The sequence below is a fragment of the Oncorhynchus clarkii genome, chromosome 7, assembly GCF_045791955.1.
Source record: "Oncorhynchus clarkii lewisi isolate Uvic-CL-2024 chromosome 7, UVic_Ocla_1.0, whole genome shotgun sequence".
In the NCBI taxonomy this organism is placed as follows: domain Eukaryota; kingdom Metazoa; phylum Chordata; class Actinopteri; order Salmoniformes; family Salmonidae; genus Oncorhynchus; species Oncorhynchus clarkii.
The window spans coordinates 27103247-27122244 of record NC_092153.1 but is presented as its reverse complement, the minus strand read 5'-3'; the positions used below and the strand labels follow the sequence as shown (position 1 = coordinate 27122244).

Genomic DNA, 18998 nt, shown 5'->3' with positions numbered 1-18998 from the left:
ACAACAAATGTTCCTTTTGTTCCATAAAAATTATTTTTATATCCAAAATACCTACGTTTGTTTGCCGCGTTATGTTCAAATCCACAGGAAAGAGCGGTCATGACAACGCAGACGAAAATTCCAAATAGTTTCCATAATGTCCACAGAAACATGTCAAACGTTTTTTATAATCAATCCTCAGGTTGTTTTAAAAATATATAATCGATAATATATCAACCGCAAATGTCTTTCACAATAGGAGAGGGAAAAGTAATACCTATCCAAAGTCTGTTGCGCGAGCAAAACTAATGTGACCACTTGTCGCGATGTTATCGTTCTGGCTCATTTTTCAAAATAAAAGCCTGAAACTATGTCTGAAGACTGTTGACACCTTGAGTAAGGGATAGGAAAAGGAATCTGGTTCATATCCCTTTAAATCCAGCAAAGGGAGGCTATGGAACATGGAGTTTTAAAAATAGAAGCTACTTCCTGTTTTGATTTTCCTCAGGGTTTTGCCTGCAATATCAGTTCTGTTATACACACAGACAATATTTTGACAGTTTTGGAAACTTTAGAGTGTTTTCTATCCAATACTAATAATAATATGCATATAATAGCAACTGAGACTGAGGAGCTGGCCGTTTACAATGGGCACCTTTTCATCCAAGCTACTCAATACTGCCCCTGCAGCCATAAAAAGTTAAAATATACGATTGAATATTAAACTATTTGTGAGAAGATGTAATGTCATGTTGGCCTTCTAAACAAGATACTTTTAACTAGTCAGTGGCCACACCCTCGTGAGCCATTACGTCGGCGTTAAGAACCGCCCCTTTCTCAGAAGTGTATAAAACCCACTCCTGACGAAACTTACATTAGACCAGTCCGCATGCTGCTGTGGCTACATGGCTGACAAATGGTTTAAAACTACAAGTCCAGAAAACCAGACCGCGTGTTGTGTTGGCTACACGGCTAGAAATTGTTAAACTCTTTGACTATCAATCACTACAGAATAAGAGCAATCCTAAACATAGAATTACTGGTCTGCAGCTAGAAATGACATAAACCTAGGATGAGAATACTGACATCTGCCGAAACATCTATTCTAAGAACATGACGTATCCATTATGAACACAACCCAAGAATTTCTGTTGATTGACTCTTCAGCAGACGGACCAGTGATTTCATCAGAGAGAGACAACAAGACAAACAAACGTTTATATATATGTACATTGCAATTTCTTTGAGAATGAGCGACCGTTCATGTGCAAAGGATTAGCATTTCAATTAATATAATTATCAACTGTGCATAGTGAATCCATTTAGTCTTTCCTGCTCTTTTATCTGTCCCCACCCCTTTCCATTGTCTACCAAGCCATCATACCGGTTTAGCCCACTAGGGACGTATCAATATATTGTGTAGTAACCAATATCTACTGTTCGTTTGTTACGTATGTACGTATGTTACGTATATTAGTTAGTTAGTAAATAATTAAACCAATTTGTATATCGCTGATTTAGGCTAGAGTTCGTGCAGATATCCAAGAGTTTGCGACATTCAGTAATGGGAACTTATGAGGTAATAATAATTCATTAGTAGAAGACTGTAATTGATCAGATATTAAAATATCTGAAGATTTATATTCGGGACATTATAACTCTGTAATTCTCAACATTGTCCGTGGTGCTCCGACTTCCTAGTTAATGAATGTTTACATGATTAGTTTAATCACATAATAAACCTAGAGCACTGATTGGATATAAACACATCTTCACATTTAATGATAGTCCAAACATGACAACATGGAATTAGATAATTGGTGAATTTGTGCAGTTCGACTAGTTTGCAGACTGTCTGGAGATGGCCACAATCTTACCCATGAAGTAGGTGACCATTTTACACATGGCGGCTCCGAAGATGAAGTCCTCCAGCAGGTTTGGGATGAGCGTGAAGGGCATGCAGAAGACAGCCAACATCAGGTCACTTACTGCCAGCGACAGCAAGAAGGAGTTAGTGACCGTGCGCATGCGCTTATTGACTGTCAGGACCACAATGATCAGAAGGTTGCCAAAGACGCTGAGCAGGAAGATGAGCGAGTAGAGCAGGATGCGCACCGAGTCCATCTCTGAGAGAGAGAGAGAGGCAGATGACAATGATCACATATTAAAACATCAGTAAAAGTCGGAAGTTTACATACACTTATGGCGGAGTCATTAAAAAGTATTTTTCAACCACTCCACAAATTTATTGTTAACAAACTATAGTTTTGGCAAGTCGGATAGGGCATCTACTTTGTGCATGACAAGTCATTTTTCCAACAACTGTTTAGAGACAGATTATTTCACTTATAAGTCGCTGTATCACTATTCCAGTGGGTCAGAAGTTTACAAACACTAAGTTGACAGTGCCTTCAAATAGCTTGGAAAATTCCAGAAAATTATTTAATGGCTTTAGAAGCTTCTGTCGATGTATTTCAAAGCCTACCTTCAAACTGAGTGCCTCTTTGCTTGACATAATGAGAAAATCAAAAGAAATCAGCAAAGACCTCAGAAAAAAAATTACAGACCTCCACAAGTCTGGTTCATCCTTGGGAGCAATTTCCAAATGCCTGAAAGTACCACGTTCATCTGTACAAACAATAGTACGCAAGTATAAACACCATGGGACCACGCAGCCACATACTGCTCAGGAAGGTTCTGTCTCCTAGAGATGAATGTACTTTGGTGCGAAAAGTGCAAATCAATCCCAGAACAACAGCAAAGGACCAAGATGCTGGAGAAAACAGGTATAAAAGTATCTACATCCACAGTAAAACGAGTGCTATATCGACATAACCTGAAAGGTTGCTCATCAAGGAAGAAGCCACTGTTCCAAAACCGCCATAAATTAGCCAGACTGCGGTTTGCAACTGCACATGCGGACAAAGATAGTACTTTTCTGAGAAATATCCTCTGGTCTGATGAAACAAAAATTTAACTGTTTGGCCATAATGACCATTGTTATGTTTGGAGGAAAAAGCGGGAGGCTTGCAAGCCGAAGAACACCATGCCAACCGTGAAGCACGGGGGTGACAGCATCATGTTATGGGGGTGCTTTGCTGCAGGAGGGACTGGTGCAGTTCACAAAATAGATGGCATAACGAGGCAGGAAAATTGTTGGATTTATTGAAACAACATCAAGACATCAGTCAGGAAGTTAAAGCTTGGTCGCAAATGGGTCTTCCAAAAGGACAATGACCCCAAGCATACTTCCAAGGTTGTGGCAAAATGGCTTAAGGACAACAAAGTCAACGTATTGGAGTGGCCATCACAAAGCCCTGACATTAATCCTATAGAAAATTTGTGGGCAGAACTGAAAAAGCGTGTGCGTGCAAAGTGGCCTACAAACTTGACTCAGTTACACCAGCTCTGTCAGGAGGAATGGGCCAAAATTCACCCAACTTATTGTGGGAACCTTGTGGAAGGTTACCCGAAACGTTTGACCTAAGTTGAACAATTTAAAGGCAATGCTACCAAATACTATTTGAGTGTATGTAAACTTCTGACCCACTGGGAATGTCATAAAATAAATAAAAGCTGAAATAAATTATTCTTTCTAGTATTATTCTGACATTTCACATTCTTAAAATAGAATGGTGATCCTAACTGACCTAAGACAGGGAATTTGTACTAGGATTAAATGTCAGGTTTGACTGAGTTTAAATGTATTTGGCTAAGGTGTATGTAAACTTCCGACTTAAACTGTACAGTCGTTTTATTTATATTAGTTAAACAATTTTTTATGTACATTTCGTTTAGTTTCAGTTCGTTTTCAGATGTATTTGACTAGTTTTATGAATAGATTGTCAGAGTCGTGTGAATAGGTGGCAAGGAAGTCAGGCGCAGGAGAGTCAAAATGGAGTTTAAAATGGAATCATTTAATAAATGTCCAAGTAACATGCTCCATAACACTAACAAGTACAGACATAAACAAACATGGGTACGAGGACCCGTCGCGCACCTATACAACAAACACAACACTGACATAAAAGAATCTCTGACAAAGACATGAGGGGAAACAGAGGGTTAAATACACAACAGGTAATGAATGGAATAGAAACCAGGTGTGTGGGAAGACAAGACAAAACCAATGGAAAATGAAAAATGGATCAATGATGGCTAGAAGACCGGTGAAGTTGACCGCCGAGCACCGCCCCAACAAGGAGAGGCAACAACTTTGGCAGAAGTCGTGACATAGATTTATATAAAAATTTATTGGATTTACAGTATATAGCACTTTTCTACCAACTGAGGTACTCAAAGCGCTTTTCATAATAAGGGGGAAACTCACCTCATCCACCACCAATGTGCAGCACCCACCTGGGTGATGTACGGCAACCATTTTTTTGCCAGAACGCTCACCACACATCAGCTATCAGGTGGAGATGTGAGGAGTGATATATGCCATGTAGGAATGAGGGGGGTGATTAGATGGCCATGACGGAATAGGGCAAGATTGGGAATTTAGCCATGACACTAGGATTAACTCTTGCACTCTTACGATAAGTGCCATCAGATTTTTTATTACCACAGAGAGTCAGGACATCTGTTTAACATCCCATCCGAAAGATGGCACCTTACGCAGGGCAATGTCTCCTTGCATCTACATGTCAACTGCATTAACTTTACAAGAATCCTGTAATCAAAGTTAATGAGGTTTTGACTGCAGTGGACTGCAAGCTTCTGCAGTTGCCCTTCACCAACTTCATCCTGCAGTTTTTGTCTGCATTGTGGGAGGCTCTATTGTCAACAAATCATTAGGGTGTTTTTGTTAGACTAACGCGAACGTGACCAAAGACATGACTGAAACAGGATTTATATGTACAACAGTGGATATACAAACAAATGTGATATTTGAGGCTCTTTCTCTCTAAGTGATTGTACAATATACACATATTATATTATGAATTTAGTTTGTGAGTGTGTGATATGTTTACTTCGACATTATAAAGAAAACGTTTCATAAACAATAGCAACACTGCCATGTTAATCTGAGCCTTGCTGTTAGAAAACCACATTTGGGTCCGACTTTCGGCTGTCACTTCATTCCTAGACGTTCATCTACAGTCTACAGCTTTATCCTTAACACTCAAACGCTCCCAATATCTGCAGTGCTGCTTGTGGCAATGTCATTGCGCTGAGTATACCTTAGAATCAGGGTTTCCCAAACTAGGGGTCGCAACCCCAAATGGGGTTTGCTTGATTTGAAAATTGGGTCACGAGTGAAAATTTGCGCCGGGTAGATCCAGGGTTATGCCAGAAACCTCTGGTTGCTGCACGATGCGGTTGTAATAGCCTAATAAACTGTATGCTTTCCCAAGTCGTAGTGGGAGGACTACACACCATATCATCACGACTTAAAGTTTACTTCGATATGGTTATTATATCAATATTTACGCACAAAGGCGTTTCTACAGCCAATTTGTGCATAAATTATTTTACAGACACCAAACAAATCCCGCCATGTCGAACAAACAAATGATCTGTCAGCATTTATAAAATTGTACCGAAACCTAATGTTTCCATCACAGCTGTCCTGATTTTATACCGTATTAAATTACCTGCATTAAAACTGTGGATGTTAACGTGGTTAGTGGTGTTATTTTCTACACAGGATCGATCATACATTATTGTATGATTGTAATACCTTTCTGATGCATTTCATTCACTTCAAACCATACTGTCAAAAATACTGTCAGACTGATTTTTACATGGTGGGGGTCGCATTTATAAAAAAACACTGAACATAATTCATGATGGCCTTTATTTTATGTATGAAACGGGTTTGTTAAAAGTACTCTAAAAGTACTCTTTACTCATAGAAGTAAAGTTGCCTGGAAGATTATTTTGTGTTGCCACACCGGCAGAACCTTTCCAGTTGAAAAAAGATTTCTCTAGGAACACCTCTGAAAAGGGTATTTAAGGAACCCTGTGTAAATGTTCAAACCGGAACCCTTTGTGACGGGAGGAGTTCAATTTTTAACTGTTTTAATATAGGAGGTGGCAGCCTATCGGATTAGAGGTGTGGCTTTCAGATAGTTATGTTTGGTCCACTGTTAGCGTAAATGTAATTCCTGTTAAGTTTGTACACTGCAAAATAAAAAAAATCCCGTATAGAATTATATATTCTAATATAATAGTAACATTGCTGATTACATTCAGTATTAAAGTGGTAACTAATCCAACTATGGGATTTGCATAGGCTTCTGAGGAACTCATAAACCTCTGTTAGCCTCATTGATGCTACAAAACTGTCAGTGTTAAACCTTGATGACAATACAGCAGAAAAGTTTAACAGAAATGACATCTACTCTCAAAAATATATATTAAAGCCACGCCCCTAATAAGCCAAGCCTCCATTCCATGGTTCCTCCAGGAAGGTGCAAATATGAAGCATTGAACAGCCATTGTTCCTTGAGGAACTCTAGGGTTTCCTTGATAATCTCAAGGGTTCCTTGAGTCAGTCCTTATTCTAAGAGTGTAGACTCTGCGATATTACTTTGCCATGAGCAGCACCACAGATATTGAGATGAGCAAGACGCAAGACTTCGCTCTCACACAGTATCTCCACAAATGCATGGGTTCGCTTCACACCATTACAGCATGATAGCCACAGGACCAAAACAGTGGAGTGAAGTGAAGTTTAACCTCGCGGTTTAAATATTTTATTTCAGTTTGATGTTTTTTTCAGGATGAGTTTTTGTTTTAGTTTCAGTTTATTGTAACCTTGGATGGAAGGGACAGTTACTGTCAGGCCATAAATTGCTCTGTCTCCGAGACAGCCGAGTCAGCAAAAAATATTTTAGCCATGGAGTCTGCAGATAAAGTCTACATTATAAGAAAAGTATGTCAGGACTGTGTGTGTGTGTGTGTGTGTGTGTGTGTGTGTGTGTGTGTGTGTGTGTGTGTGTGTGTGTGTGTGTGTGTGTGTGTGTGTGTGTGCTTGTCTGCGTGCATGTGTGTGCATGCGTGCATATGCTTGTATGTAAGGGGGGCTTGTGTCGTATCTATGAGTGCAGTTCTATCTATACCTTTTCCCCATAATTTTGGTCCATACCTCTCCTATTTTGAGGAAAGGCATCTCCACAGGTTTTCATTTTTGTTCTATATTTGATTAATTACACAACTTTGTCTGGTGATAGTTAAGTTGAAAATATATTAACTTTAATAGTGATGCTCTGTGGAAAATGCAATTTCAGCATATTGAGCCATAAATGTGATGCACCAGTGGAGTGTGAAATATATAGAATTATATAGACTTTGATTTAATTTCCTCCTCTACTATAGTAAAAACTTATGAGAGAACAGCGAATAGCCTGGAACCACAAGGTCTGTTTCAGTCTGATAATAGACGCCTGGTCTATTAAGTATGCACCAGACACAGCCAGCCGTGAGGAGTTTCTCAACTATTGTAATGTTCAGTGGTGCATGACAAGCAGCGGCAAAAACTGATTTGTTCTTATTGTCACTCAAAGAGAGTCGAGCATATAACAATTGCTTGTTTTTCTTATTCTTGTAGATCATAATAAGCTTGAATATGAATTAAAGATAAATTAAATATGACCAAATATAAAATTGAAGGATACCATATTTAATTGAATAATATAATTTGAATGTGTTGAGATCGATGTGGTTGAGGTATCAATAGAAATCACTCCAGCCAGGTGACCGAAAACAGTTTGAGATTCTCCAAAGTAACCATCCTTTGCCTTGATGACAGCTTTGCACACTCTTGGCATTCTCTCAACCAAATTCATGAGGTAGTCATCTGAAATGCATTTAAAATAAACAGGTGTGCTTTGTTCAAAGTTAATTTGTGGAATTTATTTCCTTCTTAATGCGTTTTAGCCAGTTGTGACAGGCAGGAGTGGTATACAGAAGATAGCCCTATTTGTATACAGAAGATAGTTCTATTTGGTAAAAGTCCATATTATGGTAAGAACAGCTCAAATAAGCAAAAAGACAACAACAGTCCATCATTACTTTGATAAATGAAGGTCAGTCAATGCGGAAAATGTCCAAGAACTTCAAGTGCGGTTGCAAAAACCATCAAGCGCTATGATGAAAGGGCTCTCATGAGGACCGCCACAGGAAACGAGGACCGAGAGTTATCTCCACTGAAGAGGATAAGTTCATTAGAGTTACCAGCCTCAGAAATTGAAGCCCAAATAAATGCTTCACAGAGTTCAAGTAATAGGCACATCTCAACATCAATTGTTCAGAGTAGAGTCTGTGAATCAGGCCTTCATGGTCGAATTACTGCAAAGAAACAACTACTACAGGACACCAATAAGAAGAAGAGACTTGCTTGGGCCAAGAAACACGACCAATGGACATTAGATCAGCGGAAATCCAAATTTGAGATTTTTGGTTCCGACCGCTGTGTCTTTGTGAGACAGAGTAGGTGAACAGATGATCTCTGCATGTGTGATTTCCACCTTGATTTCCACCTTGAAGCATGGTGTGATGGTGTAGTGATGCTTTGCTGTTGACACCGTCTACGATTTTTTTTTTAATTCAAGGCACACTTAACCAGCATGGCTACCACAGCATTCTGCAGTGATACGCCATCCCATCTGGTTTGCGCTTAGAGGGACTATAATTTGATTCTCAACAGGACAATTACCCAACACACCTCCAGGCTGAGTAAGGGCTCTTTGACCAAGAGTGATGGAGTGCTACATCAGATGACCTGGCCTCCACAATCACCCGACCTCAACCCTACTGGGATGGTTTGGGATGAGTTGGACGGCTGAGTGAAGGAAAAGCAGTCACCAAGAGCTTAGAGTATGTGGGAACTTCAAGACTGTTGGAAAAGCATTCCAGGGGAAGCTGGTTGAGAGAATGCCAAGAGTGTGCAATGCTGTCTTCAAGGCAAAGGGTGGCTACTTTGAATAATCTCCAAAATATTTGTATATAACACTTTTGGTTACTACATGATTCTATATGTGTTATTTAATAGTTTTGATTATTCACTATCATTCTACAATGTAGAAAATAGTAAAAATAAAGAAAAACCCTTGAATGTGTAGGTGTGTTCAAACCTTTTGGCTGGTACTGTATATTAACTTTTTTTGTGCCTAGATAAAGAACCATTACCTTATGTGAACATTGAATGAGTGGTCACCAATTTTATTTTCAACACTTTCCCTGGATGCCACTAGTCTTGTTCAACTAAACATTTCATCTGTTTTATCCGAAGTGTCCCCACTTGCATCACCGAACAACTAGCTTTTGTGTGGCATTGACTAGTAAGACGCTTCAGGAAGGTGTCACCTGTGCCAGCAAGGCAGATTTTGCGCCAGGAACGGGCTGAATCGGGAGGAAGTTGTACTCTCTAAGCAAGCAGCATGACGTCCTTTACATGTGCAATGTCATTTTGTTCCAAAATTAGATTTATTTGTTGTTTTTTAAAAGGCAATTACTCAAAAATGACAAACTAAAATTAAATTTAACACACACACCTTCAGGGGTCATTTTGCAACAAAAAAATTCTGCCCACTTATTTCCCTTTAAAATGTGTTTGCCTTAGGATTGCCAGCATGCACATATCTAAATCTTACCAAACCTGACTTTCTTTCTGTCAGAAAATATACATTTCCATTAAGGTGGGCGTTTTCCCCCAAGTTACCCTATTGTTCAATGTGGTGTGAACAACCTGCTGCTGTGACAAACAATGCCAAATATTGAAAATTATTTTCTTCACCACCCATCATATAATTGAATGGAGGAATTAATCTCATGTAATTCATTTAATGATAGGAAATGATTCAAGAACCTCAAAACAACAGAGATAGTTATAGAGAATCTTTAGGAATCTTCCAGTATTACCTTTTTGTCGTGCGGATGGGGCTTTTGTGATGACAGACGCATTGGTACAGGTGGTATTGGTAACTTCCTTGCTCATATTTCCAGATGCGTTCATGGATGATTTGCTCTGCAGGCGTGGCAGACAGTCCAGGAATGTTGACAAGGAAGTGTCATTCGAAGTTTGTAATGCCATGTTTTTTTTCTCTGTTCTTCAAACTATTAAAATTAATCAAATGACTTTTCATCCTTATCAGTTGTATCTCTATGAAAGAACTATAAAGTTGCAAAGTGCATCACAAAAATGCCCATGGTAGCATATCTGGTCCACAGGATTATTTCCAATTTACTCTCCTGTCGTTTTGACATAGAAACGTTCTGTAGGCGAGCTGTCATATATGTCAATCCACTGACAGTCTGCGGAAAGATGCAGATCCATGAGTAGAGTCACCGAAAGCACACTGGCATTACTGTTGCGTGGAGACCTGAGAGATTTTCTGGCATATAGAGAGAGGGTGTGTGTTTTTATACTGAAGGATATCTCTCTCTCTGTCGCTCTCTCTCTCCTCTCTTTGCGTGTCACTATATAAACACGCGTTGGAGAGGGGTGTTTGGGATGAGGGGCCATGCAGTTACTTAACTGCAGAACAGAAGCATATACTGTAGCTTGATGCTGCCTCCCAGTGGAAGTTACAACACTTTAGCCCAGTGGTCGCCAACATTTTCTGAGCCAAGATCACTTTTTGAGTCCAAAGCAAGCCGAGATCTACCATTCAGATTTTTTTTAAGCATATTGCCTATACTTAAATTGCCTATGCTTAAATACTTATTTTCCATCATAATTTGCAAATAAATTCATAAAAAATCCTACAATGTGATTTTCTGGATTTTTTTTCTCATTTTGTCTGTCAGTTGAAGTGTACCTATGATGAAAATTACAGGCCTCTCTCATCTTTTTAAGTGGGAGAACTTGCACAATTGGTGGCTGACTAAATACTTTTTTAGGATAGGATATTGTTATCCACGGCGGCAACAACAATGCTAGGATGAAACAGTCAGAGGTCATCAAGTGGAACTGAGGATTGATGGACTCCATTCAAGCTGGAGGAGTGCTCTCATCTTATCTATCAACATAGACAGAACTCCTCAAGCTCCACAATGAGATATGATGCAAGCCAGGCAGCAGGCTGTTAGCCAGCCTGCCAGGAAAGTGGAGTCTGAGCTAGCACAGTCAGTGTAGTCATATCAGCTTTCCCCATTGAGACCGTTTTTGTTCTTCGATCTAGGTCGGGCAAACCTTAAGAAGGCGGTGTTCGCCTTAGCAATCTCACTGGAATAAAGATCTCCATTCCTGTCATTATTGAAAGAGATTTTGATAATATCTCACAATTTAAAAGAAGAGCACTTAATGTTAGATCCCACACTTCCGAGGCAGTCATAGTCAATGAACTAATCACTGATCATAGCCTGATGAATTTACTGTGTTAAATTAAGCCTCTTTTCCTGGTTTACTAGTAACCATATCTCCCTCGCATCCCGCAAAGGTGGAGGTGTTGCAACATTTAGGACAGCAAATTTCAGTACGAAAAAATGACTGCGTTTTTTTCTTTTGAGCATCTAGTCATAACATCTACAGTGCCTTGCGAAACTATTCGGCCCCTTTGAACTTTGCGACCTTTTGCCACATTTCAGGCTTTAAACATAAAGATATAAAACTGTATTTTTTTGTGAAGAATCAACAACAAGTGGGACACAATCATGAAGTGGAACGACATTTATTGGATATTTCAAACTTTTTTAACAAATCAAAATCTGAAAAATTGGGCGTGCAAAATTATTCAGCCCCTTCACTTTCAGTGCAGCAAACTCTCTCCAGAAGTTCAGTGAGGATCTCTGAATGATCCAATGTTGACCTAAATGACTAATGATGATAAATACAATCCACCTGTGTGTAATCAAGTCTCCGTATAAATGCACCTGCACTGTGATAGTCTCAGAGGTCCGTTAAAAGAGCAGAGAGCATCATGAAGAACAAGGAACACACCAGGCTGGTCCGAGATACTGTTGTGAAGAAGTTTATAGCCGGATTTGGATACAAAAAGATTTCCCAAGCTTTAAACATCCCAAGGAGCACTGTGCAAGCGATAATATTGAAATGGAAGGAGTATCAGACCACTGCAAATCTACCAAGACCTGGCCGTCCCTCTAAACTTTCAGCTCATACAAGGAGAAGACTGATCAGAGATGCAGCCAAGAGGCCCATGATCACTCTGGATGAACTGCAGAGATCTACAGCTGAGGTGGGAGACTCTGTCCATAGGACAACAATCAGTCGTATATTGCACAAATCTGGCCTTTATGGAAGAGTGGCAAGAAGAAAGCCATTTCTTAAAGATATCCATAAAAAGTGTAGTTTAAAGTTTGCCACAAGCCACCTGGGACACACACCAAACATGTGGAAGAAGGTGCTCTGGTCAGATGAAACCAAAATTGAACTTTTTGGCAACAATGCAAAACGTTATGTTTGGCGTAAAAGCAACACACCATCCCCACTGTCAAACATGGTGGTGGCAGCATCATGGTTTGGGCCTGCTTTTCTTCAGCAGGGACAGGGAAGATGGTTCAAATTGATGGGAAGATGGATGGAGCCAAATACAGGACCATTCTGGAAGAAAACCTGATGGAGTCTGCAAAAGACCTGAGACTGGGACGGAGATTTGTCTTCCAACAAGACAATGATCCAAAACATAAAGCAAAATCTACAATGGAATGGTTCAAAAATAAACATATCTAGGTGTTAGAATGGCCAAGTCAAAGTCCAGACCTGAATCCAATCTAGAATCTGTGGAAAGAACTGAAAACTGCTGTTCACAAATGCTCTCCATCCAACCTCACAGAGCTCGAGCTGTTTTGCAAGGAGGAATGGGAAAAAATGTCAGTCTCTCGATGTGCAAAACTGATAGAGACATACCCCAAGCGACTTACAGCTGTAATCGCAGCAAAAGGTGGCGCTACAAAATATTAACTTAAGGGGGCTGAATGATTTTGCACGCCCAATTTTTCAGTTTTTGATTTGTTAAAAAAGTTTTAAATATCCAATAAATGTCGTTCCACTTCATGATTGTGTCCCACTTGTTGTTGATTCTTCACAAAAAAATACAGTTTTATATCTTTATGTTTGAAGCCTGATGTGACAAAAGGTCGCAAAGTTCAAAGGGGCCGAATACTTTCGCAAGGCACTGTATACAGCCTGCTCAATCACTTTTTATAGCTACTGTTTACAGGCCTCCTGGGCCAAAAGGCTTTTGGAGCCATTATCGACTGAGTTTTGTCCAACCTGTCTCCGGACCTACTTATTGCCACAATTATACCCTGGATCTCAGACAACCCAAAGTTTCCTAGATGCCCTTCCAGACTTCCTCCACCTACCCAAGGACATTGGAGTACAAACATACGTTAAATTAGCTCCCTGGTATACAGAAAATACCAGAACCCTGAAGCAACCTTCCAGAAAATTGGAACGAAAATGAATTTCCACCATACTGGAAGTCTTCCGACTAGTTTGGAAAACAGTGCCGTACAATATCGAAGAGCCCTTACTGCTGCTGAATCAGCCTACTTTTCCAACCTGATTGAGGAGAATTAAAAACAATCAAAAATGTTGTTTTTATACTGTCACAAATTTAACCTCTCTGGGATATGTGGAACGGTAGAGTCCCACCTCGCCAACAGCCAGTGAAAGTGCAGGGCGCCAAATTCAAAACAACAAAAATCTCATAATTAAAATTCCTCAAGCATACAAGTATTTTACACCATTTTAAAGATAACATTTTCGTTAATCCAGCCACAGTGTCTGATTTCAAAAATGCTTTACTGCGAAAGCACCACAAACTATTATGTTAGGTTACCACCAAAACACAGCCATTTTTCCAGCCAAAGAGAGGAGTCACAAAAAGCACAAATTGAGGTAAAATGAATTACTAACCTTTGATGATCTTCATCAGTTGACACTCAAAGGACTTCATGTTACACAATACATGTATGTTTTGTTCGATAAAGTGCATATTTATATCAAAAATCACATTTTATATTGGTGCGTTATGTTCAGTAGTCCTAAAACATGCGGTGATTGTGTAGAGAGCCACATCTATTTACAGAAATACTCATTATAAATGTTGATGAAAATACAACTGTTATACATGGAATTGGAGATATACTTCTCCTTAATGCAACCGCTGTCAGATTTCAAAATAACTTTATGGAAAAAGCATAATCTGAGTACAGCGTTCAGACAACAAAGATGCCAAAAATATATCCGCCATATTGGGTGGTCGACATTAGTCAGAAATAGCAGTATAAATATTCACTTACCTTTGATGATCTTCATCAGAATGCACTCCCAGGAATCGCAGTTCCACAATAAATGTTTGTTTTGTTCAATAATGTCCATCATTTATGTCCAAATAGCTTCTTTTGTTAGGGCGTTTGGTAAACAAATCAAAAAACGCGTTTAGGTCCAGCCGAATGTTGGACAAAAGTTCAAAAAGTTCAGTTACAGCCCGTAGAAACTTGTCAAACTAAGTATAGAATCAATCTTTGGGATGTTTTTATCATAAATCTTCAATAATGTTCCAACCGGAGAATTCCTATGTCTGTAGAAAAGCAATGGAAACTAACTCTCTCGTGACCCACTTCACAGTAGAATCCTCAAACAAAGTTCTAAAGACTGCTGACATCTGGTGGAAGCCTTAGGAAGTGCAACATAACCAATATCCCACTGTATCTACAATAGGGGCTGAGTTAAAAAACTACATGCCTCAGATTTCCCACTTCCTGGTTGGATTTTTCTCAGGTTTTCGCCTGCCATATGAGTTCTGTTATATATAGAAACGTCAGAGTGTTTTATATCAAATACTACTAATAATTTGCATATACAGAATAGCAGGCAGTTTACTCTGGGCACCTTATTCATCCAAGCTCCTCAATACTGCCCACCTGTCACCAAGACGTTAACAAAAAAATTGACATTCTCCAAGTGAGGATGGCTTTCGCTTTAGCAGTGATGAATTCATGAACTACTTCGACAAAAAGATAATGATCATTAGAAATAAAATGATGGACTCCTCTTTGAATATTTGTATTTCTCCAAAATTCAGTTGTCCTGAGTCTGCACAGAAATGCCAGGACCTAGGATCAATAGAGACACTCAAGTGTTTTAACCCTGTACCTCTAAACCTTCCAACTGCCTAATAGACCCTATTCCAACAAAACTACTGAAAGAGCTATTTCCTGTGCTCACTAAAATTGGCAGTAATAAAGCCTCTCCTGAAATGTAAAAAAAAAATATTGGCCTATATCGAATCTCCCATTCCTCTCAATTAAAAAAAAAAGCTGTTGTGTAGCAACTCACTGTCTTCCCGAAGACAAATAATGTATGCGAAACACTCCAGTATGGTGTTAGACACCATCAAAATACTGAGACTGCATTGGTGAAGGTGCTAAATTACCTTTTAATGGCGTCAGACCAAGGCTCTGCGTCTGTCCTTGTGCTCTTAGACCTTCGTGCCACTTTTGACACCATTTGTGGATGGTTTGTTCTCTGACAAATTAATGGTAAGTTAATGTTCCTCAAGGTTCCGTTTTAGGACCACTATTGTTTACTTTTAAATTCTGACAAAACAGAGATGCTAGTTTTAGGTCACAAGAAACAATCTGACAATTAATCTTGGTGGTTGTACAGTCATCGCAAATAACACAGGGAAGGTCCTTGGCATTTTTTCTGGACTCTGATCTCTCTTTAGACGAACATACAAGAATGTTTCTTAGGGCAGCTTTTTTCCATTTTCGTAACAATGCAAAAATCTAAAATGTTTTGTCCAAAAATGATGCAGAAAAACGAATCCATGCTTTTTCACTTCTAGATTAGTCTACCGCAATGCTCTACTCTCCGGCTACCTGGATAAAGCAATAAATACAGAACATTTGGGAGCTAGAATATTGACTATAACCCCCAAAATCTAGCAGATTACTCCAGTGCTAGCCTCTCTACACTGGCTTCCAGTTGAGGTAAGGGCTGATTTCAATGGTTTTTTTGCTAACCTATAAAGCATCAAATGGACCTGATCCAACTTTGTTCTCTGATTGGGTCCTGCCGTACATACTGTACCTACACATACGCTACGGTCAGAAGACGTAGGCCTCCCTATTGTCCTTAGACTTTGTAGGCAAACAGCTGGAGGCATGGTTTTCTCCTATTTATCTCTATTTTTATGGAATGGTCTGCCTATCCATGTGGGAGACCCAAATTCAGGCTCGACTTTCAAGTCTTTCCTGAAGACTCATCTCTTCAGTGGGTCCTATGATTGAGTGTAGTCTGGCCCAGGGGTGTGAAGGTGAACAGCAAGGCACTGGTGTGACGAAGCACCCTTTTCTCGGACAGGGCCACACTGTCCCCGACCTCCCCTGTCTCAGCCTCCAGTATCTATGCTGCAATAGTCTATGTGCCGGGGGGCTAAGATCCCTGACCTGTTCATAGGACATACTACCTTGCCCTGGTCCTGCTGTTTTCGACCATCTCTCTCTCCCTCTCTCTCTCTCCCTCTCTCTCTCTACCGCACCTGCTGTCTCGACCTCTGAATGCTCGGCTATGAAAAGCCAATTGACATTTACTCCTGAGGTGCTGACCTATTGCACCCTCTACAACCACTGTGATTATTGTTTGACCCTGCTGGTCTTCTATGAACGTTTGAACATCTTGAAGAACAATCGGACCTTAATGGCCATGTACTCTTATAATCTCCACCCAGCACAGACAGAAGAGGACTGGCCACCCCTTAAAGCCTTAGGAGTTTTTCTTAGCCACTATGCTTCTACATCTGCATTGCTTGCTGTTTGGGGTTTTAGGCTGTGTTTCTGTATAAGCTCTTTGTGACATCTGCTGATGTAAAAAGAGCTTTATAAATAATTTGATTGATTTATGGATATTTATTGCACTACTTGTGACCAGGGCCTATAGGGCTCTGGTCAAAAGTAGTGCACTAGACTAGGGAATAGGGTGCCATTTGGAATGTACTTACTCCGCTGCCTGTCCTATTGTGTACTACTTTGTGTTGAGTCAGTGACCAATCAGAGAGGGCGCTAAGCATCCTGGGTAATGATGGGAGTGACAGTGATGAAAGGAGAAAGCCATTTAATTGGATCATTTTTTAGGACCAATCTGAGTGGGAGTCTGACGGAGAAGCCTTGTAAATCACAGCAGTGTGTGTGCACAGACATGCATCTGTGTGTGTGTGTGCGCCTGCGTGTGTGTGATGCATGAGCACAGGAGAGTGCACCTTTATTCTGAGAATGTACCTTTATCATTAGGTCTTTCATCCATCTATTATTTGGATGAAGGGATATGTCATCTTCTTTGATCCTTTCTGTCTGTGTCCGTATTCTCTGCTGGAGGCAAAAGCAGCCTGATGTCTGAGCAAAAGTTAATGAATCCCTCTGATGTAATTGAATAACCATAATAACTATAATTTTATGAATAAATAGCTACCGATTAATGTTTGAAAATGAGCACAGAATTAAAGGGGCAATCGGCGATTCAAACAACAACAAAGCGATCACCCTGGTCAAATTCCCAAATTGATGTACCATTCCCAGATTTCCCCTTCAATAGATAGAGGTTCAGAGTTTGTGTATTAGGCTATTTGCTTATTCTCTCTCTCTTCCCTAGTTAGCTTCGTCCATAGTAGGTTCTGTCTTACCTGGTAGGTTCAAATTTGGACAAATACTAAAAGTGAAAAGGGAGTAGATTTAACACACATCGGTCTTGCTCTTCGCTGGCGTGTAATTGGAACTTTATTCTTCCTAACAAAGAAATCGGAGGGGAGACTATGGCTCTGTCTCCGTCCGTTCGTACATTAGTAATTCCAAACTTTGAACAAGCATATCTCCTGTCCCATTTGAGCATGAAATGTTGTCACTAATTGGCGAAAGGGGAGGTGCTGCATCATTCGCAGGGGATGACATCTTTACTGTTGCCTTGTTATTAATTAAAGCGATTGAACGGGATCTTAAGCACTTACAAATTCATAATATATATGAATTGCAGGATTTTATTAAAAAACATTTTCCGGGATGTAACATATCATACGAAATGGTTGGCGTTGTACACAATCGTGTACATTTCCTGTGAACCTGTTTTGGCTCGTGAGCAATACTTTCAAAAACTCTGCTGCATCACTTTAACAATATGATTTTAACTGGCAATCTATCTAGATAAATGTATTTAAAATGAATAAAAGCACATGACTAAATATAGACTTTTGTATTATTGTATAGTATTTCTCAGATCAGCATCACACACAGTCATCATAATCTTCTTCAGAGGAGTCTTCTGGGGAGTCATCCATTGCAGCTGCAGCCATCGTGGTCATCTCCATGTTAGACGGGCCAGCCTGTGGGGATTCATCATTGGAACACTGCATTATACTGCCCTCTGGTGGTGGGATCCACACATCACAGCATTTTCCTGCAGGTCACAGGGGTGACATTCAGTAACATAAGCGGACCACTAGACCCAACACGCGATGCACTTGTGGAGATCTGAGAGGATTTCACAGATGCAATCAATATGATAACAACTCCACCTTGCCCTCGGGAAAGGCTAGGTTAAAGTGTTTTAACTTTGCTTATAGCGATCAAATAATCCCAAAAGTTTTAGGTATCCATTTGGGATTGGTCCAAAGCCTCCCAACAACGATTTCATAACAAAACATAAAAGGAAATGTAAAACATGGATATTGTCCTCTGTTTGTTTAGATTATTTTAGCTGAAGTAGGAAGATTGGTACCATACCTTTCTCTTTCATAACCCAACGCCCACACAACCCCATGACAACCAAAGTGAGAGACACGAACAAGACGATGCGCATGATGTTCCCGATGACACTGAGCTTGTCTTTAGAAAAGGCAAAAAAAAAAAAAAAAGTGTTAGGTAATCTGTTGGATGTCTACATTGTTATGCATTTCAAAAATAATTGCAATATAAACAGAAAAGTAAATGTGATGATAATAGGTTAAAATGTCTCCCCAGCAGTGTGTGAGTGAGATTTAAAAAGTACAGCATTTTTTTTTAATGAATAACTAACTGTACGTTAAGGGGATTTGTTCATTCTGAAATGT

The 18998-nt window shown here is 39.8% G+C and overlaps 1 protein-coding gene across 1 annotated transcript in view; it reads right to left on the bottom strand.

The window, feature by feature from the left end:
• The window catches only part of LOC139414182 (cholecystokinin receptor-like), a 49702-nt gene extending 39681 nt beyond the window's left edge, over positions 1-10021 (bottom strand). Inside the window, exons 1-2 of the mRNA XM_071162070.1 lie at positions 9850-10021; positions 1857-2105 (exon numbers count right to left, since the gene is read on the bottom strand). Of these exons, the coding sequence (XP_071018171.1) occupies positions 1857-2105; positions 9850-10021 (421 nt within the window). The remainder of the gene's footprint in view (positions 1-1856; positions 2106-9849) is intronic.
• Positions 10022-18998: the final 8977 nt, after the last annotated feature.